At 50.2% G+C, this 26,589-nt stretch overlaps 1 protein-coding gene across 2 annotated transcripts in view; it reads right to left on the bottom strand.

Annotated features, from left to right (window-relative positions):
* RBBP5 (RB binding protein 5, histone lysine methyltransferase complex subunit) overlaps nt 1-26,589 on the bottom strand; it is a 72,262-nt gene that overhangs the window by 10,503 nt on the left and 35,170 nt on the right. For both annotated transcript variants that reach the window (XM_040423986.1, XM_040423985.1), the window contains exon 11: nt 14,994-15,063. In XM_040423986.1, coding sequence (XP_040279920.1) covers nt 14,994-15,063 — 70 coding nt within the window. The remainder of the gene's footprint in view (nt 1-14,993; nt 15,064-26,589) is intronic.

The following is a 26,589-nucleotide window of genomic DNA, read 5'->3' as shown; positions in this document are numbered from 1 at the left end:
GTGGTGGTGCAGTTAGCTGTGGCGTGGTGACAAAACTTTTCCACATCTCTGCCATGCTAACCCTGCCCTCAGAGGAGCTGGCCGTGACACAGCTGCGTTGGCGACCTCTTGCTCCTCCTCTGCCTTCGCCTTGGGCTTCCACTGGTTCCCCTGTGACATTTGGGAATGCTCTCAGTAGCGCGTCTACCAACGTGCGCTTGTACTCGCGCATCTTCCCATCACGCTCCAGTGTAGGAAGTAAGGTGGGCACATTGTCTTTGTACCGGGGATCCAGCAGGGTGGCAACCCAGTAGTCCGCACACGTTAAAATGTGGGCAACTCTGCTGTCGTTGCGCAGGCACTGCAGCATGTAGTCGCTCATGTGTGCCAGGCTGCCCAGAGGTAAGGACAAGCTGTCCTCTGTGGGAGGCGTATCGTCATCGTCCTGTGTTTCCCCCCAGCCACGCACCAGTGATGGGCCCGAGGTGCTTTGATTGCCACCCCGCTGTGAACATGCTTCATCCTCATCCTGCTCCACCTCCTCCTCGTCCTCCAGTAGTGGGCCCTGTCTGGCCACATTTGTACCTGGCCTCTGCTGTTGCAAAAAACCTCCCTCTGAGTCACTTCGAAGAGACTGGCCTGAAAGTGCTAAAAATGACCCCTCTTCCTCCTGGGCCACCTCCTCTTCCATCATCGCCCTAAGTGTTTTCTCAAGGAGACATAGAAGTGGTATTGTAACGCTGATAACGGCGTCATCGCCACTGGCCATGTTGGTGGAGTACTCGAAACAGCGCAACAGGGCACACAGGTCTCGCATGGAGGCTCAGTCATTGGTGGTGAAGTGGTGCTGTTCCGCAGTGCGACTGACCCGTGCGTGCTGCAGCTGAAACTCCACTATGGCCTGCTGTTGCTCGCACAGTCTGTCCAGCATGTGCAAGGTGGAGTTCCACCTAGTGGGCACGTCGCATATGAGGCGGTGACCGGGAAGGCCGAAGTTGCGCTGTAGCGCAGACAGGCGAGCAGCGGCAGGGTGTGAACGCCGGAAGCGCGAACAGACGGCCCGCACTTTATGCAGCAGCTCTGACATGTCGGGGTAGTTGCAAATGAACTTCTGCACCACCAAATTCAGCACATGCGCCAGGCAAGGGATGTGCGTCAAACCGGCTAGTCCCAGAGCTGCAACGAGATTTCGCCCATTATCGCACACCACCAGGCCGGGCTTGAGGCTCACCGGCAGCAACCACTTGTCGGTCTGTTGTTCTATACCCCGCCACAACTCCTGTGCGGTGTGGGGCCTGTCCCCCAAACATATGAGTTTCAGAACGGCCTGCTGACGTTTACCCCGGGCTGTGCTGAAGTTGGTGGTGAAGGTGTGTGGCTGACTGGATGAGCAGGTGGAAGAGGAGGAGGAGGAGGAAGCTGAGTAGGAGGAGACAGGAGGCAAAGAATGTTGCCCTGCTATCCTTGGCGGCGGAAGGACGTGCGCCAAACAGCTCTCCGCCTGGGGCCCAGCCGCCACTACATTTACCTAGTGTGCAGTTAGGGAGATATAGCGTCCCTGGCCGTGCTTACTGGTCCACGTATCTGTGGTTAGGTGGACCTTGCCACAGATGGCGTTGCGCAGTGCACACTTGATTTTATCGGACACTTGGTTGTGCAGGGAAGGCCCGGCTCTCTTGGAGAAGTAGTGGCGGCTGGGAACAACATACTGTGGGACAGCAAACGACATGAGCTGTTTGAAGCTGACTGTGTCCACCAGCCTAAATGACAGCATTTCATAGGCCAGTAGTTTAGAAATGCTGGCATTCAGGGCCAGGGATCGAGGGTGGCTAGGTGGGAATTTACGCTTTCTCTCAAATGTTTGTGAGATGGAGAGCTGAACGCTGCTGTGTGACATGGGTGAGATGCTTGGTGACGCAGGTGGTGGTGTAGGTGGTACATCCCATGTTTGCTGGGCGGCAGGTGCCAACGTTCCTCCAGAGGCGGAGGAAGAGGCCGAGGCGGCAGCAGCAGAAGAGGTAGCAGGGGGAGCCCGAGTGACTTCCTTGTTTTTAAGGTGTTTACTCCACTGCAGTTCATGCTTTGCATGCAGGTGCCTGGTCATGCAGGTTGTGCTAAGGTTCAGAACGTTAATGCCTCGCTTCAGGCTCTGATGGCACAGCGTGCAAACCACTTGGGTCTTATCGTCAGCACATTGTTTGAAGAAGTGCCATGCCAGGGAACTCCTTGAAGCTGCCTTTGGGGTGCTCGGTCCCAGATGGCGGCGGTCAGTAGCAGGCGGAGTCTCTTGGTGGCGGGTGTTCTGATTTTGCCCACTGCTCCCTCTTTGTCTTTTGCTACGCTGTTGGCTCGGTCTCACCACTGCCTCTTCCTCCGAACTGTGAAAGTCAGTGGCACGACCTTCATTCCATGTGGGGTCTAGGACCTCATCGTCCCCTGCATCGTCTTCCACCCAGTCTTGATCCCTGACCTCCTGTTCAGTCTGCACACTGCAGAAAGACGCAGCAGTTGGCACCTGTGTTTCGTCATCATCAGAGACGTGCTGAGGTGGTATTCCCATGTCCTCATCATCAGGAAACATAAGTGGTTGTGCGTTAGTGCATTCTATCTCTTCCACCCCTGGGGAAGGGCTAGGTGGATGCCCTTGGGAAACCCTGGCAGCAGAGTCTTCAAACAGCATAAGAGACTGCTGCATAACTTGAGGCTCAGACAGTTTCCCTGATATGCATGGGGGTGATGTGACAGACTGATGGGCTTGGTTTTCATGCGCCATCTGTGCACTTTCTGCAGAAGACTGGGTGGGAGATAATGTGAACCTGCTCAGGCCTTACCATCCTTAGAACGGCATTGGGCCCCACCAAATATCCCTGTAAATTCTGGCGGCTACTGGGACCTGAGGTAGTTGGTACACTAGGACGTGTGGCTGTGGCAGAACGGCCACGTCCTCTCCGAGCACCAGAGGGTCCACTAACACCACCACGACCATGTCCACGTACGCGTCCCTTACTAGATGTTTTCCTCATTGTTCCCATTCACCACAATAAGAAAAATATTATTCGGGCCAATGTATTGAATTAAAATTCAGGCCTTTTTTTTTTTTTTTTTTTACAGACACCTAACACTGTCTGGCTATCTATTTAGGTACCGTATTACACTAATACAGGCACATCCGTAATGACAGATTTAGCTGAATATAAATGTGAGGCCTATTTTTTAGGCGCTGTGTGACAGGTATACGTTTAATCACAGAATTAGACTTGTATCTGCACTGTAGCGTGTGTGTTAAGTTTTTCAGAATGACACTATCAGCACCTTGAATCTAATATACCTTTTTTGGGATAGATTTAAAGTAGGCCTGATATAACAGAAACTACTAATTTAGAGAATGGCAAATTTGGGAATAGTTTTTCAACCCAGAACAAAAACTGTGCTTTTACGGTCACTACAAATAATTTGACCAGCTAAAACAGTACTGATTTGGAGGAATAGAAATGTCAGGCCTATTTTTTAGGCGCTGGGCGACAGGCTCAACTTGCCCCTGATGTAGTATATGGCCAAAAAATAACCACACTATTGATGGTTAAATGCACTTGGGTGACACAGGCTCAGCCTGCACCTGATGTAGTATATGGCCAAAAAATAACCACACTATTGATGGTTAAATGCACTTGGGTGACACAGGCTCAGCCTGCACCTGATGTAGGATATAGCAAAAAATAACCACACTATTGATGGTTAAATGCACTTGGTGGTAGCTTGTGCTGGCGCACCACAAGCCACAAAATGGCCGCCGATCACCACAGAAAAAAGTGATATAAAAACGCTCTGGGCAGCCTAAAAAAAGTGAGCAATTCAATATCAGCACTTCAATGATCCACAGCTGGAAATCGATCACTGAATTAAGTCTTTTGGAGGAGTTAATCTGCCTAATCTCGCCCTAACGTCGCAGCAGCAACCTCTCCCTACGCTTGTATCAGCAGAGTGACGTGCAGCGCTACGTGACCCAAGCTTATATAGAGGCTGGGTCACATGCCGCACTGGCCAATCACAGCCATGCCAATAGTAGGCAAGGCTGTGATGGCCTCTTGGGGCAAGTAGTATGACGCTTGTTGATTGGATGCTTTGCAGCCTTTCAAAAAGCGCCAAGAAAGCGCCAAACACCGAACCCGAACTTTTACGAAAATGTTCGGGTTCGGGTCCGTGTCACGGACACCCCAAAATTCGGTACGAACCCGAACTATACAGTTCGGGTTCGCTCATCCCTAGTTATGTGGCACATACCTGCTGGGGTCTATCGCTATCGCTCATATGTTGGGCTAGGCAGGACTCTTAGGAGACGGTGCTGGTCCAGGCTGCCTCCTGGCTCTTGGCTCTTGTGGCAGGTGTGTGTGCGCTCCTCAATGGGAGTGAGGCCATGCTGGAACAAAACATGGAAGGAAACACCCTCATGTGAGGTGGTGTATTCCGCCGCATGCGGCCGGCATTCAACAGGAGTTGTATATTCCGAGCGCCACGGAGTTACCCGGCATGCAGTCCACAGGAGGAAATGGCAGAGAGATGGACGCCACTTCCAGCAAACCGGATCCACTCATGTTAACAACAAGGTGACTTCCGGTGATAAGCCGCAGCTCAAACCAAAGCCAGCACAAGCCTTAGAGACTATACCACAGTTAAACGCTCATGCAACATCATTTTACCCTGGTAAACCTCACCCTACATCATAAGAGAACTTTCACACCCAAGGGGTTTCACAAGTTACTTTGACACCAAGGAGTGAGAGACCAGACATGAATAACTTTGCCAGATACATGGTACACCGTGAGCTCATTAACACCAGCCTCTCAAGGTTTGACGACTGTCCAGAGAGCTACAGGGCCTGGAGATCAACCTTCAAGGCTACTATTGGCGATCTCAACCTTACTGCTAAGGAAGAACTTGATTTGCTCATAAAGTGGCTGGGACCAGAATCTGCAGGACATGTTAAAAGACTCAGAACAGTCCATGTTGACCACCCAGATGCAGGTCTTGTTGCTGCATGGGCAAGACTTGAGCAATCCTATGGTAGCTCTGAAGCCAAAGAAAGCGCTCTATTCAAGAGACTGCAAAACTTCCCAAAAATAGGGAACAAAGACTATAGCAAGCTCCAAGATCTAAGTGACCTCCTCATGGAGCTAGAGTTGGCAAAGACTGACTCACGTCTACCTAGACTAAGCTTCCTGGACACCGCTCATGGTGTCAACCCAGTGGTGTCTAAACTGCCATACGGCCTACAAGAGAAATGGGCTCAAGACACAAAAGAGACTATAATGTATCCTTTCCTCCATTCTCATACTTCTGCAGCTTCCTTAGGGATCAAGCCTGGATGAGAAACGATCCCAGCTTTAGCTCCAGTGAACCCAATCTGCCTGCTTCATCCTCACCATCATCAAGGTATGATAATACAGCAGCTAAACGTAGAGACTTAAATAGAGCAATATCTGTTAAAAGGACAGACATCTCACCCTTCGCAACCTCAGCTACTGATAAGGGCATTGTGGATGACAGAGAAAGACCCTAATCGTCAGTGTCCTAGTCACAAGAAGCTTCACCCTCTTAAGAAATGTCGTGGGCTTAGGGCAAATTGTTTACAAGAGCGCAGAGAGATTCTCCGGAAACCTGCCATATGCTACAAGTGCTGTGCTTCTTATAGCCATTTTGCTAAAGACTGTAAAGTTGTCATCAAGTGCACAGAATGCGGTAGCGACAGACATGTTACAGCCATGCATCCTACTCCACTTCCAGACAACCCACAGCAGCTTCCTACCTCCACTCCCATCTCAAATCATGGTGGGGAGCAACAAGGTCATGCTCCAACCAAAGATAATGTCTCTTCTTCATGTACAGAAGTCTGTGGAGAAGGCAAGGACCACAAATGCTGTGCCAAAATATGCCTAGACAAGATATACCCACAGAGTCATCCTGAGAAAGCTGCTAGGATGTATGCCATAATAGATTAACAGAGCAACAGATCCCTGGTTAAGCCTAAATTCGTTGAGATGTTTGGCATAGAGGGTCACGCAACACAATATACTCTCAGAACCTGTTCTGGTCGTGTAGAGACCTTCGGCAGAAGGGTTGACGGGTTCATGGTCTCTCATATCAACGAGGGAGAAGGTATAACCCTACCAACGTTAGTCGAGTGCGACCAGATACCAGATGAAAGGAAAGATTTCCACTCCAGAATCTTCGTATCAACATCCTCATTTAAGGCACCTTGTTGATGAGAGTCCTGCAATGGACAAGAGTGCTGAAATCTTAGTCCTGTTAGGAAGGGACATTCTCAGAGTACATAAAGTACGCGATCAGTGCGATGGGCCTGACAATGCCCCTTATGCACAAAGACTTGACCTAGGCTGGGTAATAGTGGGCGATGTATGCTTGGACAGGAGGTGTACGGCATCTGAGATACACTCCTTCAAGACTTACATGTTGGAAAACGGACGTGCATCCGACGTAAAACAGTGCCGTCACCATTATGAAGTAAGGGAGAAGCTTCTTGACATCATCCAAGTACCTGATGTTACTCCTGTCCTTTGGGATGACAACCTAGGTACCACAGTGTTTTGTACTACAAGTGAGGACAACAAAATAGCCTTGTCAGTTGAAGACAGAGAATTCATCAAAATAATGGATAAGGAATTCTTTCAGGACTAGTATAACAGCTGGGTTGCACTATTACCTCTTCGTGCTACAAGGGCCAAACTACCAACCAATCGTGAAGAGGCTTCATCCAGATTAAACTCACTTCAACGAACACTAAGGAACAGGCCTGGAATGAAGAACCATTTCATCGCCTTTATGAAAAGGATCTTTAACAATGATCACGCCGAACCAGCACCACCACTTCAAAGACACGATGGGTGCTGGTATCTGCCTTTCTTCGGAGTGTATCATCCACGTAAGCCAAAACAAAATCAGGATAGTATTTGACTCCAGTGCCAAGCATCAAGATGTATCCCTAAACGATGTTCACTGGCCCGAATCTAACCAACAACCTTGTAGGCGTACTTATGAGATTTAGAAGAGAACCAGTTGCCATAACTGCTGATATTGAGCAGATCTTTCATTGCTTTATTGTACGCGAAGACCATAGGAATTTACTAAGGTTTCTGTGGCACCGTGACAACAACATGGACAATGAGATTATTGAATACTAGGGATCGACCGATATTGATTTTTTAGGGCCGATACCGATAATTTGTCAACTTTCAGGCCGATAGCCGATAATTTATACCGATATTCTGGGTATTTTTATTTTTGAGGAAAAAAATTTTTTTCCTACACAAATCTGCTGAAAATTAATGTTTATTGTTAACGTGTATTATTTTATTTTTTTTGAAAATCTTTTTCATTTATACTTAATATTTTTGTGGGCTTTTTTTTACTAACTTTTAGCCCCCTTAGGGACTAGAACCCTTGTCCTATTCACCCTGATAAATCTCTATCAGGGTGAATAAGACCTCACACTGTCCCTGCTGCTCTGTGCTTTGTGCACACAGCAGCATGGAGCTTATCATGGCAGCCAGGGCTTCAATAGCGTCCTAGCTGCCATGGTAACCGATCGGAGCCCCAGGCTTACACTGCTGGGGCTCCAATCGGAGGAGCAGGGGAGAGGGGATCCTGTGGCCACTGCCACCAATGATTAATACTGGGGGGGCGCACTGCGCCACCAATGTTTTTACTATTGGGATGGGGGTGGGGGGGCGCACTGCGCCACCAATGATTAATACTAGGGGGCTTGGGGGGGCGCACTGAGCCACCAATGAACATAAGTCTCTCATTCATATACAGGAGGCGGGAGCTGGCTGCAGAATCACATAGCCGGCTCCCGACCCCTATGAACGGTAGCTGCGATCCGCGGCACCTAAGGGGTTAACTACCGCGGACCACAGCTGCCGTTCATAGAGGTCGGGAGCCGGCTATGTGATTCTGCAGCCAGCTCCCGCCTCCTGTATATGAATTAATGAAAGACTCATCTTCATTGGTGGCGCAGCGGCCACATCCCCTCCCCTCCTCTTGTCTCCTCTCCTGCTATTGGCGGCAGCGGCAGCAGCAGCACAGGGGGAGGAGACACTGCTTCCTTCTCCCCTGTGCTGCGGAGGCAACACAGAACGCGCTGAGAGCAGCGCGTTCTGTGTTCCCAATACGTTATCGGAATATCGGCAAAATAGATGCCGATACCGATAACGTTCAAAATCCTCAATATCGGCCGATAATATCGGCCAAACCGATAATCGGTCGATCCCTATTGAATACCGCATGAAAGTACATGTTTTCGGAAATAGTCCCTCACCCGCTGTTGCAACATACGGTTTACGAAGGAATGCCACTGATGGAGAAAAGGAGTATGGCGCGGATACTCGACACTTCGTTGAGAGAGACTTTTATGTTGACTATGGACTTAAGTCTTTACCTACAGACAAAGAAGCCATAGACCTCCTCCAAAGGACACAAGGTATGCTTTCTGAGGCTAACCTTAGACTACACAAAATTGCCTCAAATAGTGTTGCTGTTATGAAAGCCTTTCAACCTGGCGATCATGCCACAGGGTTTAAGGAGTTAAATCTGGGAATGGACATGCCACCTATACAGAGAAGTCTGGGCCTACGGTGGGACTTATTAAAGGACACTTTCAGCCTTAAAGTCAGCTCTACAGACAAGACATTTATCAAGCGTGGTGTTCTGTCAGTGGTAAACAGCCTATACGATCCAATGGGATTTGTGGCTCCCATGACCATACAAGGTAAAGCCTTACTTAGACAGCTCTCAGAGTCTATTAAAGATTGGGATGCTCCACTGCCATCTGACAAGCTTTCAAAGTGGGAGTCCTGGAAGCAATCTCTACACGCCGGCTACTTTCACACTAGCATTCGGGGCTCCGCTTGTGAGCTCCGTTTGAAGGCTCTCACAAGCGGCACCGAACGGATCCGTCCAGTCCTAATGCATTCTGAGTGGATGCGGATCCGCTCAGAATGCATCAGTTTGGCAGCGTTTGTCCTCCGCTCCGCTCAGCAGACGGACACCTGAACGCTGCTTGCAGCGTTCGGGTGTCCGCCTGGCCGTGCGGAGGCAAACGGATCCGTCCAGACTTACAATGTAAGTCAATGGGGATGGATCCGTTTGAAGTTGACACAGTATGGCTCAATTTTCAAACGGATCCGTCCCCCATTGACTTTCAATGTAAAGTCAAAACAGATCCGTTTGCATTATCATGAACAAAAAAAAATAAAAAAAATGTTTTTTTGTTTTTTTTTTCATGGTAATGCAAACGGATCCAAGCGTTTGCATTATAGGAGCGGATCCGTCTGTGCAGATACCAGACGGATCCGCTCTGAACGCAAGTGTGAAAGTAGCCTATACCACGCTGCTACACCTCAGCTTCCCTTGCTACGAGCTGGAGAAAAGAGCTTCACATCTTCTCAGACGCTTCTACTGAGGCCTTAGCGGCTGTTGCCTACCTCAAGGTGAGAGACTCTTCTAATCAAACCCACATAGGGTTTATGTTTGGGAAAGCTAAGTTAGCACCTAAGCCTGAGCACACAATTCCTAGGCTTGAACTTTGTGGGACTGTGCTAGCTGTAGAAATCGCAGATTTCATATTACGCGAGCTAGACATTCAGATAGATGACACAAAATTCTATACAGACAGTAAGGTTGTTCTGGGCTACATATACAACCAGACTAAACGTGTAGAAAGAATCAGGAAATCATCTAAACCTGAACAATGGCATTATGTCCCATCTGAAATTAATCCTGCAGATCATGCTACTAGGCCAGTGTCTGCAAGTGTATTTGCAAATTCTTCCTGGTTAACAGGTCCTGAATTCCTGCTGGATCACACAGAAGAGACCACGGCTGACGTCTTCGGTCTTCTAGAACCTGACAAGGATCCAGAGAACCCAACTATCCTTACCCCAGCTACCCTGCTTACTCAGAAGCTTGGGTCCGTTTCTGTTCCACCTGGAAACTTTAAAGATGGAAATCTGCGCTACGATCAATGGAAGAGAGTACAAAACCTTGCCAACCGCTTCTGGAATCGTTGGAAGATGGAGTATCTTTCCACTCTGCAAGGATGTAGGAAATGGCAACGACAGTACCCTAACATACAAGTTGGAGATCTCGTTCTGCTCAAGGACCAGCAAACCAAAAGAATAGAGTAACATGGGACCTATGGGACTCATTGTGAAGAGCATTTATAGTGATGACTGTAAGGTATGCAAGGTGTAGGTGAAAGTTGCAAAACAAGCGACTGTAAAGACTTTCATCAGGCCTATCACAGAACTTATTCTGCTCTTGCCCTATGGAGAGTGAACTTATTGCCTATGCTGCTGAATCCTGCCTAAAACTTCAAGCAAGAAGTGTTTGAACTTTACTTGATACTCTTGAAGCCTTACATTTAGTTGTTGCATTATATGCCTGTTCTCTTTATGTTTTTCAGGTCCTCGGACATCAAGCAAATTGCACTGTTGTTTATTTGCAATTATATAACTATCGTTATGATTTAAATAGTGACATTTTCAATGCCAGATGGGGAGTGTTCTGCTACGCAGTTAAAATCTATATAGTTTAATTCATTGAACCATTTATATATTCTCTATTTGGATATATGTTCCCATCTAGTGGCAGTTTTTGGTAATGCACTTGTTTTTTCTTGTTCGTGATATCTGTGATTCATTTCATTGCTCCACCCCTTCTTCTGTGTACCTCACTTCCTGTTTCTTCATACTGCTCCAGCATACGCACAGGTACACATGAATGCTTATGAAAGCATCATTTCTTACCGCACAATACCGGAATCCATCTGTTCTGCTGTACTCTGGCTTACAGAATAAAGCAACTTACACGGATAAACTCGGTGTTGGTGAGTTCAAGCTATCTGAAGTATTGTCCGCAGTGATTATATCTGCTTATACAGGCCAGGCATAGGAGGTCTCACTAGGGATAAATCGCTATTACAACAATCGGAGTCAGAATACTCCTCTTACTCCATTATTTGGGGCTACACTTTGGTGACTGCCCAGGATTCTGGCCAGGCAAGGTTCCGGCTGTGTGACCATGGAGAAAAAAAAAAAAAGACCTGATCCGGCAGAAGGAGAGATACCGGCGCCGGTACTAGATGGTCTTTTGAATAGGTAAGTGCCCAGACATTAAGGGTTTCTAAACATGGTTGTTTCTTTTCTCTAGGACAAGTCTGAAGAAGGTTTTGACAAAGAGAAAAAAAATAAAGAATGTGCATTATGTAGATGCTCCCAATCTTCCTCATATGAAAAGAAGCTGTGTCAACAATGTATAGAAAAGACCATGGCAGAAGAATCGCCAAATCTTTTTAAAAGTATAAAATCACTCATCAGGTCGTAAGTGAAGGTATCACTAAAAGGGAAGGGATGCAAATGAGCTCTTAACAAGCTCTGCCTCTAATGCCACCAGATGTAAGGCAGCTATCCTATAAGTCTATGTTCAGCACTTAAAATAAGCATTGAGACATGACTGGGATACTAAGTAAGCCAGCACCTCATCTGGAGACAGCTGTTTCGGGGGTGATTGCCCCTCATCAGTGCAGAGCAGAGAGTATGTATGTATATATATATATATATATATATATATATATATATATATATATATATATATATTATATATATATAACATTTGTAACAGGGTTGATGTTCTTGGAGGGATACACCAAATGGAGAAGGATTTAAGAAAACTAGAGGAATGGTCAAAAATCTGGCAACTAAAATTTTATGTTTATAAGTGCAAGATAATGCACCTGGGGCGTAAAAACCCAAGAGCAGAATATAAAATCAGTGATACAGTTCTAACCTCAATATCTGAGGAAAGGGATTTAGGGGTCATTATTTCAGAAGACTTAAAAGGTAGGCAGACAATGTCATAGAGCAGCAGGAAATGCTAGCAGAATGCTTGGGTGTATAGGGAGAGGCATTACCAGTAGAAAGAGGGAGGTGCTCATGCCGCTCTACAGAGCACTAGTGAGACCTCATTTGGAGTATTGTGCTCAGTACTGGAGACCATATCTCGAGAAGGATATTGATACTTTGGAGAGAGTTCAGAGAAGAGCTACTAAACTGGTACATGGATTGCAGGATAAAACTTACCAGGAAAGATTAAAAGGACCTTAACATGTATAGCTTGGAAGAAAGACGAGACAGAGGGGATATGATAGAAACTTTCAAATACAAAAAGGGAATCAACAAGGTAAAAGAAGAGAGAATATTTAAAAGAAGAAAAACTGCTACAAGAGGACATAGTTTTAAATTAGAGGGGCAAAGGTTTAAAAGTAATATCAGGAAGTATTACTTTACTGAGAGAGTAGTGGATGCATGGAATAGCCTTCCTGCAGAAGTGGTAGCTGCAAATACAGTGAAGGAGTTTAAGCATGCATGGGATAGGCATAAGGCCATCCTTCATATAAGATAGGGACAAGAGCTATTCATAGTATTCAGTATATTGGGCAGACTAGATGGGGCAAATGGTTCTTATCTGCTGACACATTCTATGTTTCTATATACACTCACCTAAAGAATTATTAGGAACACCATACTAATACGGTGTTGGACCCCCTTTTGCCTTCAGAACTGCCTTAATTCTACGTGGCATTGATTCAACAAGGTGCTGATAGCATTCTTTAGAAATGTTGGCCCATATTGATAGGATAGCATCTTGCAGTTGATGGAGATTTGAGGGATGCACATCCAGGGCACGAAGCTCCCGTTCCACCACATCCCAAAGATGCTCTATTGGGTTGAGATCTGGTGACTGTGGGGGCCATTTTAGTACAGTGAACTCATTGTCATGTTCAAGAAACCAATTTGAAATAATTCGAGCTTTGTGACATGGTGCATTATCCTGCTGGAAGTACAGAAATCGAGACTCATCAGACCAGGCAACATTTTTCCAGTCTTCAACAGTCCAATTTTGGTGAGCTCGTGCAAATTGTAGCCTCTTTTTCCTATTTGTAGTGGAGATGAGTGGTACCCGGTGGGGTCTTCTGCTGTTGTAGCCCATCCGCCTCAAGGTTGTGCGTGTTGTGGCTTCACAAATGCTTTGCTGCATACCTCGGTTGTAACGAGTGGTTATTTCAGTCAACGTTGCTCTTCTATCAGCTTGAATCAGTCGGCCCATTCTCCTCTGACCTCTAGCATCCACAAGGCATATTTGCCCACAGGACTGCCGCATACTGGATGTTTTTCCCTTTTCACACCATTTTTTGTAAACCCTAGAAATGGTTGTGCGTGAAAATCCCAGTAACTGAGCAGATTGTGAAATACTCAGACCGGTCCGTCTGGCACCAACAACCATGCCACGCTCAAAATTGCTTAAATCACCTTTCTTTCCCATTCTGACATTCAGTTTGGAGTTCAGGAGATTGTCTTGACCAGGAGCACACCCCTAAATGCATTGAAGCAACTGCCATGTAATTGGTTGACTAGATAATTGCATTAATGAGAAATAGAAAAGGTGTTCCTAATAATTCTTTATGTGAGTGTGTAATATATATATATATATATATATATAATTTTTTTTTTTTTTTTTACAAAAAGGTATCCATTACCTTTAAAGGGAACCTGACATCCAGATATTCAACATTTAACTATGTGCATTACCTTATTATTTCATCCATGTTGTCTTCGATGGTGCTGTTATTCTGCTTTTGTGTTTCAGGGTTGCAGAGAAAATCAACTTTATTCCACCCTAAAGGGCACTTCTAAGTCTAGGAGGCCAGCTCTTGCATCCTTCAAGTCAAGTTCTTCGAATCTTCCTCTTGATTGATGTCTCCGAGCAGTGGCAACATCATCTCCACATCTTGTGCAGGTGCACTGTCCCCTCCAGAGCACCTGCGCAGTGAAGCTAGGTGTACAGCACCTGGCTTCAGCACTTCTCTGTGCCTGTGTCATACAAGGGGGACAGTGTGCGTCTGTAAGGTTTGCATGCATCCTGGATGACCAGGAGCACCCCATAACTGCGCACAGCACTCAAGCTAGGTGCTGTGCACCCAGCTCCACTGCACAGGCGCCCCAGAGGAGACAAAATGTGTCTGTGCGAGATGTGGAGAGGCGAGAGAATGATGTTGCCACTGCTTTGAAATGTCAATCAAGGGACAGGAGGCAGGACTAGGGCGTGGTGAACTTGACTTGGACGATGCAAGGGGCAGCTTTCTTGACTTCAAAGTCCTCATTAGGCGGAAGCGCTGAATACAGTTGATATTCTCTGCAACCATGAAACACAAAAGCAGAATAATGGAACCATGGGGGTATGACATGCTTGAAATAATGAGGTTAATGTACATAGTCTTTGCATTATGAGAGGGTATATTCTAGGGACAGATCTACTGTCCTTGTGGGTCAGTTCCTGCTGAATTTCCCCACACCTAAAGAATAAAAGCAGACTTAAAGGGATATTCTGGTTACATTAAATTATCCCCAATCCACAGGATAGGTGATAACTATCAGATCGGTGGGGGTCCTATAGTTGGGACGCACGAACGGGGCCCCTGTATCCCTGAAATGAACGGAGTGGCTGGTCGGGCATGTGTGGTGCCGCTCCATTAATTTCTATGGGAGTTCTGAGCACTCTATGATCTCCGGAATTCCAATAGAAATTAATGAACCCACTGGCCACTCAGTTTATTTCAGGGGACTGCAGGGGTAGAGGGCTTATGTTCTTGTGACCACTAAGGGTCCCAGCCGTAGGACCCCCACCGATCTAATAGTTATACCCCTACCCTGTGGATAGGGGATAATTTCATGTAACCAGAATACCCTTTTAAGAGTAAATCAAGCTTAGGTGTTCACTATATTAATGAGATACGATGTCCTCGCCTTACAAAAGGTGAACTAACGTCAGCTGACAAACTAATAAGGTGTGTAGCCAATGTTTTCTAGGAGTTCAAAAAGTGATATATAAGAAACATACATTATGGAATGCACACAACATAAATGTTAGAAAGACTGAGGTACCTGCTACAAAAGGCAGCAATACGGTCCACGCTAGTCACATCCACTTCTTCATCTTCTGCTGCATCACCTCCTGAACATTAGAAAAACAGATAAAGTTATAATGAACCACGTGAATCTCAACCTTGTGAACCTGAACCCTTGGCAAATTTTCATAAATGAATAAACTAAACCTACTAGATTCTTTCACACTGGTCCCTCAAAGGATTCCAAAGAGCTATTGAGCTATGTACACTAAGTTCTTAAATTCTCATCTTGAGATGATCTCCCACCTGGAGTAAGCAGTCAGAGGGGGTTGGGACTAGGGAGGCAGCCGAGCAGACTGTGCTATGCTGCTTCTGTAACGTGTGGGACACAAAGTGTGTAGCTTGCTGTGCCACGCCTTTTCCGTAACTCCATTAACTCATATGGGAACTACGGAATAGCGCAGCCCACTCGAACCTCTAGATTCATCCCAACTTAGGAATACCTCTAACACCAAAGCAAAAATGGCTGTATAAGGCTCCATTCACACATCCGCAATTCCGTTCCGCATTTTGCGGAACGGAATTGCGGACCCACTCATTTCTATAGGGCTGCACGATGGGGGGCCCCAATCCGGACCTGCACTCCCGGGTCCGCATTTCCGCTCCCGAAAAAAATAGAAAATGCCATAAAGAATAGGCATTTTCTATTAGGGCCGGCGATGTGCGGTCCGCAAAATGCGGAACGCACATTGCCAGTGTCTGTGTTTTGCGGATCCGCAAAAAACACATGGATGTGTGAATAGACCTCAATTCTGGGCTGTACAAGTTGCCAAAATGATGACATGCCGCATCAGTGCTCTCCAGCTACTGGCTGAATATACAGTCGTGGCCAAAAGTTTTGAGAATTACATAAATATTGGAAATTGGAAAAGTTGCTGCTTAAGTTTTTATAATAGCAATTTGCATATACTCCAGAATGTTATGAAGAGTGATCAGATGAATTGCATAGTCCTTCTTTGCCATGAAAATTAACTCTCCACCTTGTATCTTTTTGCACATTTTTACCGGTTTGAATGCCAGATCCGGCACTAATACATTCCTATGGGGAAAAATGCCGGATCCGGCATTCAGGCAAGTCTTCAGTTTTTTCCACCGGAGATAAAACCGTAGCATGCTACGGTTTTATCTTTTGCCTGATCAGTCAAAATGACTAAACTGAAGAGATCCTGAACGGATTACTCTTTATTCAGAATGCATGGGGATATACCTGATCAGTTTTTTTCCGGTATAGAGCCCCTGTGACGGAACTCTATGCCGGAAATGAAAAACGCTAGTGTTAAAGTACCCTAAAATAACGAGATTTTTTTATAACTTACCAGTAAAATCTCTTTCTCGCTCTTCCTTGGGGGACACAGAAGACCTTGGGTACAGCTCAGCTCCCTAGGAAGCGTGACACTAAGTGAAAACTGTTAAGCCTCTCCTCCATCAGCTATACCCTCAGCCTGGAGAGAGAGACTGCCAGTTGCGTGTCCAAGTAGTGAGAAAAGGCAAAGTCCAACAAGTTGAACCAACAAGCCAACTACCCAACGGGTAAAACAAATTCGGAAACCGTGTAGAAAAAAAAAATGAATGGGTGGGTGCTGTGTCCCCCAAGGAAGAGCGAGAAAGAGATTTTACTGGTAAGTTATACAAAAATCTCGTTTTCTCGACCATTTTCCTTGGGGGACACAGAAGACCTTGGGACGTTCGAGAGCAGTCCAAGAGGGGAGGGACCACAGCACCAAGGCGAAGCACCCGAAGGCATCATGGAATCGCCGCCTGCAAACCCAGGCGCTCAAGGCAGCATCCGCCGAAGCCCGAGTATGCACCCTGTAGAACTCGGTAAGGCGTGCAAGGAAGACCAGTGGCCGCCTTGCACAATTGCATGGCCGAAGCCAATGCCTCCAGCCCAGGAGGCACCGACCGCTCTGGTGAAATGAACGGTAACCTCAGCAATAGCCATTCTGATAAAGCGGAGGGAAGCCACCCTGGAGGCAGTCAAACCTTTGCACGGACCTCCTGGAAACACAAGAGACCGAGCGTCGACAAGAGTCGGAGATCTCCAAGTAAAAACTGCAAGGCCCAAACAACGTCCAAATCGGTGAAGGTGTCCATTCCCGGGAATGGGAAGGGGAGGACGATAGCCTCGTTGAGATGAAAGGCAGATACCACCTTCAGAAGGAAGGAAGGGACAGGATGGAGAACAGCCCTGTCCTGGGGAAGGACAGAAGGCTCGGAACAAGAAGGGCCGCCATTCAGACACCAGTCAGAGACACGATGGCTACAGAAACACAACCGTACAAGACAGAAGGAATAGAGAGAACTTCTGTAATGGCTCCAAGGGAAAGATTGGAGCGCTGAGAGCTCAGTATGTAGTTCCCAGGGGCGGTACCGGGGGACGGTACAGAGGAACCAAAGAGCCACTCCGTGTAAGAAGGTCTTGACAGGCCCAGAGGGCCAAGGAACGCTGGAAGAGGAGGGACAGCGCCGACCTTGACACTTCAAGTAACAGAGTCCCAGGTCCAGGCCGGACTGGAGAAAGACAGAACCATGGGGAGAGAAAGGCAGAGTGGGGGAATGCCCAGCTTCCCACAGAACCCCAGGTAAAACCCCGAAGTCCGACAACCGATCCTGGACGAAGCACGGCCGGGGGCGAACACTAGCGTGCCCGCTGGAGTCGCCTGGGCAAGCGGGAGAAAACCAATGTGATCATGCGCAGACCAGTAACACGGGCAGAAGGGTCGGCAAAACTGGTCCCGTCGGCCCCCGAGCAACGTCGTCCCGTATCCACCCGGAGAGGGGGAGCAGAAGGACAGACGGAAGGAACCGAAAGGTTCCGCCCAGCATCCGACAGGTGCCAGGACAAGACAGGCTAAAGTCCATGTCGATGTAGCCACCACAGGAAGGTGTTCTACAGTCCCGGTGTGGGAGATCTAAGGACAATCGTGACCGAAGGGTAGTCCTCCCAAGTTACCGAGAAGGTAAGTCTACAGCAGGACCATTGCCCAGAATGGAAAACGCAATCTGCACCCAGTGGGAGGACAGAGCGCGGTCGACCCGGTAAATAGGCACAGAGCTAGTACAGCCAGTGTGAACGAGGGAGACAGTACGAGGCCACAAGAAACACCGGAACCATCCACGTGAACAACCATGCTCTCCCCAGAGGGGAGGGCAGTGAAGGAACAGCCCTGAAGCCTGGCCAGGGCAGAAGCCACATTGGAGTGATATGCCCCGAGCGGGAGCCAAAACAGAGCCGGCGAGAAAAAGCAGTCGAGACAGAGGCCAACATAACACCCTCCAACCGAAAGGAGGAGTGGGCAACAGGGAAGCCATAGGACAGCTCAAAAGCAGAACCCCGCTACTCTGAGACGCCAGGTTCACCGCCTCGCAGAAGGCGAATACCCTGAAGAACCCAAAGTGGAGGTCCCCCGGACCTGGATAATCGAGCACCCAAGAGAAGTTGGGTGACCTTCCCAAGAAGAGCGGCCCGAACAAGGTAGCAGATCAGACTGAAGCGCAGAGGGCGCCAACAGGAAGGACTCATACCACACTGCATCCGAAGAGGAGGAAATGGTAGTAGGCGAGGGAACCATACTCCCGCTAGAGCCAACGTAGAATTCGAGGGGCGCTGCAGGCAGCACTCTAGTCCATGTGACCGCTTGCGTAGGGAAGCAATGCCGCGGGAGGACGAATGGGTATGCATCTAGGAACCACTCCCCAGGCGGAAGGGCCAACAAACATGGTGGATACAGTCACAACGAATCCGCAATATACAATCCAAACCCGAGAACGAGTACCGCCTAGCTCGGTGCAGTAGAGAGCAGGTAGAGCCCGTCCGGGTCAGGTGGAAGCAGAATGATCTCTTCAGAGAAGCGTGCAAGGCTTGCGGCAAGCATCGTATCCCAAGAGAAGCAAGTATGTCGCAGGAGGAAGGGAGGCATACGTACGAGCAGCCCCGTAAGCAGTGAGAAGGCCAACACACCTACGGGAGGAAAAGGCATACACGCCCCAAACAACGCACAGAGCGCACAAGAACGTCCGCTCACTGCAAAATAGTCACTCAGCGAAGGGGGCCAGCCACAGAGTCCCACAGTATCTATGGAAGTGCAAAGTGCACCATGAAAGGAAGTTATGCACAAGACTAGTATGGCATGCGATGGAACGCAAGCAGTCCGCCCAGAAAGGGGGGAAATGTACCTGGCAAACTGCAGTCGGCAAGAGTGCAAAAGCCCGCCCCAACAGGGGGTGATGCCCAAGGCCCGTACCTACTTCAGAGAAGTAGGACATACCATATTTCGCCCAGAAGGGGGCCATGCACATGGCCACACAGTATCCAGCAAGAACGCAGGAGGTCCACCTAGTGAAAGGGGGACATGCGTAGGGTTATCCTAGCATTAAGTAAGTGTACAATAATCCATCCAACACCGAATTTCGTGAGGGTGCAACTACTCCGCCAATGAAGGGGGACATGTACAAGTCCAGCACAGCATATACAGGGACAGCCGTGAATCTGGTGAGCGTGCAAAATTCCGCCCATGGAATGAGGGGTGGTCACGCACAAGGTCAGCACCGTATCCAATGGGAGTGCAAGCATTCCACCCATGTTAGAGGGCCATGCTCATGGCCAGCAACGAATCCGGTGAGAGTGCAGTATGCCGCCCAGAAAGGGGGGGGTCATGCACATGGCCAGCATCGCATCCAGGGAGAGTGCAAGCACCCCGCCATGGATGGGGGTCATGCACATGGCCAGCAACGTACTGGCGAGAGAACAAACACAGTCAGCGAGAGTGTGTGTATATGTCACCTGAGGAAAGGAGGCATGCCTATGGCCGGCAGCGAATCCATGCCACCTATGGAAGGGGGACATGCATACAGGCAGCACTACAGGGATGAGGCTGCAGCGTCCTGCGCAGCCCACAAGAAATCCGTTAGTTATCTATTTTTATTTTATTTTTTTAATAACACAGCCTCTCTGAGGCAGAAAGGGGGGCCACCATACAGGGGCAGAGCCTCTCTGAGAGGCAGGAAAATGTATGCAGCCATACAGGCCCATTGGGAGCCGGCCGGTACCCCGAGGGTTAACAGGGATCCGGCCTGGGGGGCGGCGCTGCGATCCCCTTGGGGCGGGGGAACCTCCAGGTGGAAAGAATTTGCGCCTGGAGAAGTTCCCGCCCCCTCCACCAGAGGCCGGAATTTTGCAGCCTAGTAGGCCGTGAAGCCGGGGCCTAAATTTTTGTGGCGCCCGGCCGACCGGGGCCGCACAGTATTGGAGGTACCGCCGGGACCTGAGCCGGAGTGGCGCATGTATATACCGGCCGCGGGTACCCACCCCGCAGGCCGGGAGAGTCAGGGGCCCGGAAGGAGAGCCGGAATTGCGGCCCAGCAGACCGCGAAGCCTGGGCCAAATTAGCGGCGCCCGGCCGACCGGAATGCACCGACGGTCGGCCGGAGCCTGTTGGAGCATCTTGCTCAAGTCCAGTGCCGCCGCGGGAGCCCACCCCGCAGACCGGAAAAGTCAGGGGGCCGGGAAGGAGCTCCGGAGGTGCGGCCCAGCAGGCCGCGAAGCCTGGACCAAATTTTGCGGCGCCCAGCAAACCGGAATGTCCATGCCGGCCGCGGGTGTCCGCCCCGCGGGCCGGAGGCGAGGCCTTACGCCACTGCCGTCAGGAGCGGGCCCCAGGCCCTGAGCAGCGCACCGGTAAGGGGGTGAACCTGAGACCGGGTGCCCGATGATGAAAGGGACTCCGGCAGGAGAAGGGAGGATATGTGGCTGAACCTAATCTGCAGCCAGCTGCAATGTCCCATGGAGGCCAGGAAGGGAGGAGAGGGAGCAGATTGACGCCCTGCGGCACCCCAGGGGCCAGCCTAGGTCCAGCAGGGGAAGGGTCCAGAGGCACCAGTATGGGGGTCAGGCACGCAGGAGACCGGGGTGGGGGGTGGGGGGGTACGTAGGGCTGAAGAAGCCACTCTCTCACCATCAGCCGTCTTCACCCTCGGTCCGTTCCAGCAGGGTCGTCCCTTCAGCTACTGGCACCGTAGTGGCAGGATGCTGGAAGAGGGACTTGGCGTGCGGGCGACCCTTGCGCTGGCGGGATGCAGGGGAGCTAGGCTGCCCTGGTCCACCTTGCCTTCTGTGGGGGAGGCAGCAGTGCGGGTGATCGGCACTGGCGCAGCTCGACCCCGGGAGAAACAGAGATGTCTATTGCGTCTCTGTTGTCCCTGATGTCTGGAAGAAAAAAGTAAAAATCAAAAATTAAACAACAAGGAGAAAACAGGGAGTGTCTTGCCTCCTTGGACACTAAGCAAAAATTGGCAGTCTCTCTCTCCAGGCTGAGGGTATAGCTGCTGGAGGAGGGGCTTAACAGTTTTCACTTAGTGTCACGCCTCCTAGGGAGCTGAACTATACCCAAGGTCTTCTGTGTCCCCCAAGGAAAATGGGCGAGAAATTAAGTTTAAATCCCCCTTTCCCAATTTTAGATATAAAATATATAAACAATAAATAAATAAGGAGATTTTTGGTGAAACTCACCTGTAAAATCTTTTTCTCGACTTTTCCATTGGGGGACACAGACCATGGGTATAGCTTAGAGGTATTAGTAGGAGGGACACTATGCAAATACAAAAGAGCTCCTCCTCCTCGGGCTATAACCCCCCGACTCCACCAGGAGAACTCAGGCGTTTCAAAAGCAGTAGGAGAAGGAGACAAGAGAAAATAACGGAAGCCATCGGGCCAAAGCCCACGAGGCCAATCATAAAAAGAAAACTGAACTGAAAACCCCTCCTGCAATAGGCAGAATGGGGGGGAGCTGTGTCCCCCAATGGAAAAGTTGAGAAAAAGATTTTACAGGTGAGTTTCACAAAAAATCTTTTATCCATTGGGGGACACAGACCATGGGACGTCCTAAAGCAGTCCATGGGGTGGGAAAAAATATCAGCACCGACAGGAGGAACGTCCAACGGTCAAACAGGAACCACAGCCTGCAAAACCCTGCGGCCAAAGACAGCATCAGCCGAAGCCAGAGAATGCAACTGATAAAACTTCGTAAAGGTATGTAAGGACGACCAAGTGGCCGCCTTACACAGCTGAGACGCAGAGGCACGATTGCGCCTTGCCCAGGAAGCCCCCACCGCCCTAGTGAAGTGAGCGGTAATCCGAGCTGGGGGAACCCTACCACGAGCGTGATAAGCCACGGAAATAGCCGAGCGGATCCATCGGGCCACAGTGACCTTGGAGGCCGCCAGACCCTTACGAGGCCCCTCAGAAATCACAAAGAGGGAATCTGAACGGCGGACGGGAGCGGTAGCCGCAAGATACACCTTCAGGGCCCGTACGACATCCAGGGAATGTAGAGCGCGTTCTTTGGGGTTTGCCGAAGAAGGACAAAAGGAGGGTAGGACAAGATTCTCATTAAGGTGGAAGGGAGAGACCACCTTGGGCAAAAAGGAAGGAACCGGACGGAGCACAACCTTATCCTGGTGAAAAACCAGAAAAGGCTCATGGCAGGAAAGAGCTGCTAGCTCCGACACCCGTCTGATTGAAGTTATGGCCACAAGGAAGACCACTTTCCAGGTGAGACACGTCAGGGAGACCTCTCTCAGGAGGTTCGAAGGGGGCCAACTGAATAGCCCGCAGGACCAAATTGAGATCCCAAGGAGGCAAAGGGGGAACATACGGAGGAACCGAATGTGCCACCCCCTGAAGAAAAGTCTTCACAGGACCCATAGAAGCAAGAGACCTTTGAAAGAAGACGGCTAGCGCCGAAACCTGACCTTTCAAGGAACTCAACGACAGTCCCATCTCAAGCCCGGACTGAAGAAACGACAGCACCATTGGGATGGAAAAACAAAGGGGAGGGGACCCAGAGGTCTCGCAAAAAGTCAGGAAGACCTTCCAGTTACGATAGTAAATCCTTGAGGAAGCCGGCTTCCTCGCACTGATCATGGTTCTAATCACTGAATCCGAGAACCCCTTCTTCTTAAGGATGGCGGTTTCAACAGCCACGCCGTTAAACGAGGAGACCGTAAATTCCGGTGGAAGAGCGGGCCCTGAGACAGTAGATCCTCTCTGTCGGGAAGAGGCCATGGGGCGTCCGCCAGCATCCGAGCACGTTTGAGAAACACGCGAGGCCCCTCTGGGGCGATGAGAACGGTCGGAATCCCTTCCGCCTCGATCTTGCGCAGGACCTTTGGCAGCAGAGGAAGCGGAGGGAAGACATAGAGGAGACTGAAGTCATGCCATGGAAACACCAGCGCGTCCACTCCGCACGCCTTCAGATCCCGGGAGCGAGCCAGGAACACCGGGAGCTTGTTGTTGAGCCTGGACGCCATCAAGTCCACATCCGGGCGGCCCCACCGGTGGCAGATGTCTTCGAATACATCCGGATGCAGAGACCATTCGCCTGGATCCACCTTGCTGCAGCTTAGAAAGTCCGCTGTCCAGTTCTCCACTCCTGGAATGTAAATTGCTGACAACACCCAAACGTGTGACTCCACCCACGTCAGAATTCTCGTCACTTCCTGCATCACCATTCGGCTGCGAGTCCCGCCCTGATGGTTGATGTAGGCCACAGCCGTGGCATTGTCCGATTGAATCCTCACCGGGAGACCCGCAAGGAGAGGAGTCCAGTGGGAGAGGGAGTGGAAAGTCGCCCTCAGTTCCAGAATGTTGATCGGAAGGCGAGATTCCGCCGCCGACCAAACCCCCTGGACCACGCCGCCCCAACCCAGGAGACTGGCATCGGTGGTGACGATTGTCCAGGAGAACGGGAGGAAGGATCTTCCCGACCTCAGGTTCATCGGGGCCAGCCACCAAGGGAGAGCCGCCCGAACCCGCTGAGACAAGCGGATGCGATCTTCCAGACCCAGAGAGGTCTTGTCCCAGAGGGAAAGGATCTCCTGTTGCAACAAGCGAGTGTGAAACTGGGCATATGGAACATCCTCGAAGGAGGCTACCATAAGACCCAGAACCCGCATGCACTCCCATATGGAGAGGCACGGAGAACGCAGCAGATGAGACACTGCCCCCTGGATCTGGGAGGACTTGGAGACTGGCAGGAATACTCTGGCTGTCGAGGTGTCCAAAACCATCCCCAGGAAAGAGAGCCTCTGGGACGGAAGGAGAGAGGATTTTGGGAAATTTATCAGCCAACCGAACTGTTCCAGAGTCCGAACAGTGATCTGGACGCTGTCCTCGGCCTGCGGTAGAGAGGGGGCCTTTATCAGGATATCGTCCAGATAGGAATGCCCCTTTTACGAAGAAGCGCCATGAGCGGAGGCAGGATCTTGGTAAAGACCCGAGGGGCAGTGGCTAATCCGAAGGGAAGGGCGACAAATTGATAGTGTCGACCTCCTATGGCGAAGCGCAGGAATCGTTGGTGAGATTCCGCGATCGGAACATGTAGATAAGCGTCCTGGATGTCCACGGACGCGAGGAATTCCCCTGGAATAAGAGAAACAATAACGGAGCGGAGGGATTCCATTCGAAACCTCCTCACTCGCAGAAACTTGTTGAGTAGTTTTAGATCCAGGATCGGACGTACCGACCCTTCCTTCTTTGGGACCACGAACAGGTTCGAATAGAAAACTGTGCCGTGTTCCTCTGGGGGAACTGGGGAAATAACACCCCGGTCCAGAAGAGAGGAAATTGCCGTCAAGAGGTCCGAGGCTCGGGCCGGATCCCCCGGAAAGTGAGAAGGGAAAAAGCGTTCTGGCGGCCTGGACGCAAACTCTATCTTGTAACCCGATGTTACAACTTCCAGAGCCCAAGCGTCCTGAATATGAGCCCTCCAAACCTGCTGAAAAGAGAGGAGGCGGCCCCCCACCACGAGGAGTGGGGGCGTCCCTTCATGCGGAAGACTGCTTGGGAGCCGCAGGGCGGGCAGACTGTGCCCTCGGGCGCCAGGAAGGTTGGGGCTTGAAGGAGGGCTTCTTGCGGGAGTCCTGTGACCCCCCGGCGGAGGAAGCAGACGACGTCCTGTTAGAAGAGAAGCGTTGAAAGGACTGGGGCCGGAAACCTGAAGACCTGGTCCGAAAGGGGCGCTTGGCCCTAGGCTGTGGGAGATGAGTACTCTTGCCCCCAGTAGCAGCAGAGATAAACTCATCAAGTTGAGCCCCAAAAAGTCTGGACCCTTCAAAGGGGAGGTTAGCCAGAGAATGCTTGGAGGAAGAGTCAGCGTCCCACACCTTCAACCAGACCTCCCTGCGCTGAGTGACAGATAGGGCTGAAATGCGGGCAAAGAGGGAACCAATGTCCATGGAAGCCTCACAGAGGAACGCAGAAGCCTGGGACATCTGGAGAATCAAATCCAGAGTGTCAGCAGACATACCCTGTTCCGCCAGATCTTGGTGATGGCGCTGCAAAAACACCGAAAGAGCTCTGGCCACCCAAGCGGAGGCAAAGGCAGGTCGCAGGGACGTGCCCGCCAGTGAGAAAATGGATTTGGACAGAGAATGTAGGCGTCTGTCCACAGCGTCCTGCAGAGAGGAGCCGTCAAGGACAGGGAGGGCCATGTTTTTGGCTAACCTGGCCACCGGGGCATCCACCTTAGGGGGAGAGAACCACTTCTCTACACTGCCAGCCGGAAAAGGATAAAGCATATCCATGCGTTTGGTGGCAGAAAACTTTTGGTTAGGGCGGTCCCAGGCCCTGGAGACAACCGTGGAAAATTCCTCATGGACAGGAAACGCGGCCGCCTCCGGTTTCTTGGACGGAAAAAGGGCGAATTCCCTCCTAGAGGAAGGAGGAGAATCCCCTTGGAGATTAAAGGTATCACGGACAGCCGCCACTAAGTCAGCCACCATGGTGGAGAGCTTAGGCGGAGGATCCCGTTCAATGACCTCGTCCGAACCGGACAATTCCCCTTCAGACTTGCGCTCCCTAGGGAAGGGAGAATAATCTGAGCACGCCTCTAGACGAGGGAGAGGAGCGTAGTCATCCGAGGAGGGATGCTGCTGCTCACGCTGCCTCTTGGTAGTCAGGCGTCCTCTGTGGGAACCACTGCGGGGAGACGGAGTGGTGGGCGCCACAGGATTGGGAACTGCCACACGTTCCATGAAAGACATGGCTGCCTTGGTGAATAAAGCCAAATCAGCAGCCGCACTGGACATGGCGGATGCCCAAGCGGGGACCGCAGACTCCGCAGGGAGAGGGGGAGGGCTGGGCTGGGCAAGAACAGGGGGAGAAAGGTGATCCTGTCCAGGGGCAGGGCAGGAGGCACAGGCACCATTAATAGAAAGTGGTAAAAGACACTCTAAACAGGACCCCATTGGGGTCTGGGAAGAGGTCTTAGCCGACTTAGGTTTTGGCATGATGGCAACCACAAAAATAAAAGTGTACAACAGTTGCAGCAAAAGCTGAAAATCCTACCACCCAGGCAACGGCACCGAGAAGGAGGAGCAGGGAACAGGGAGCCGCGACACAACGAGAACGCTTCACAGCAGGCAGAGGAGGAAGCCGGAGCGAAGCGTTAGGCTCCGCCCCCGGACGCGTCATAGCGGCGCAAAAAAAGCGCGCGATCCAGTGCCTGAAATATGCCAAGCGGCCCCCGGCGCCGAACACGGCGTAGCAGGGGTTAATAAGAGGCGCGTGGCAAAAC

Source organism: Bufo bufo, chromosome 3 (genome assembly GCF_905171765.1).
Source record: "Bufo bufo chromosome 3, aBufBuf1.1, whole genome shotgun sequence".
Lineage (NCBI taxonomy): Eukaryota > Metazoa > Chordata > Amphibia > Anura > Bufonidae > Bufo > Bufo bufo.
The sequence above is the reverse complement of the archived record's forward strand: the minus strand, read 5'-3'. Positions and strand labels throughout refer to the sequence as shown.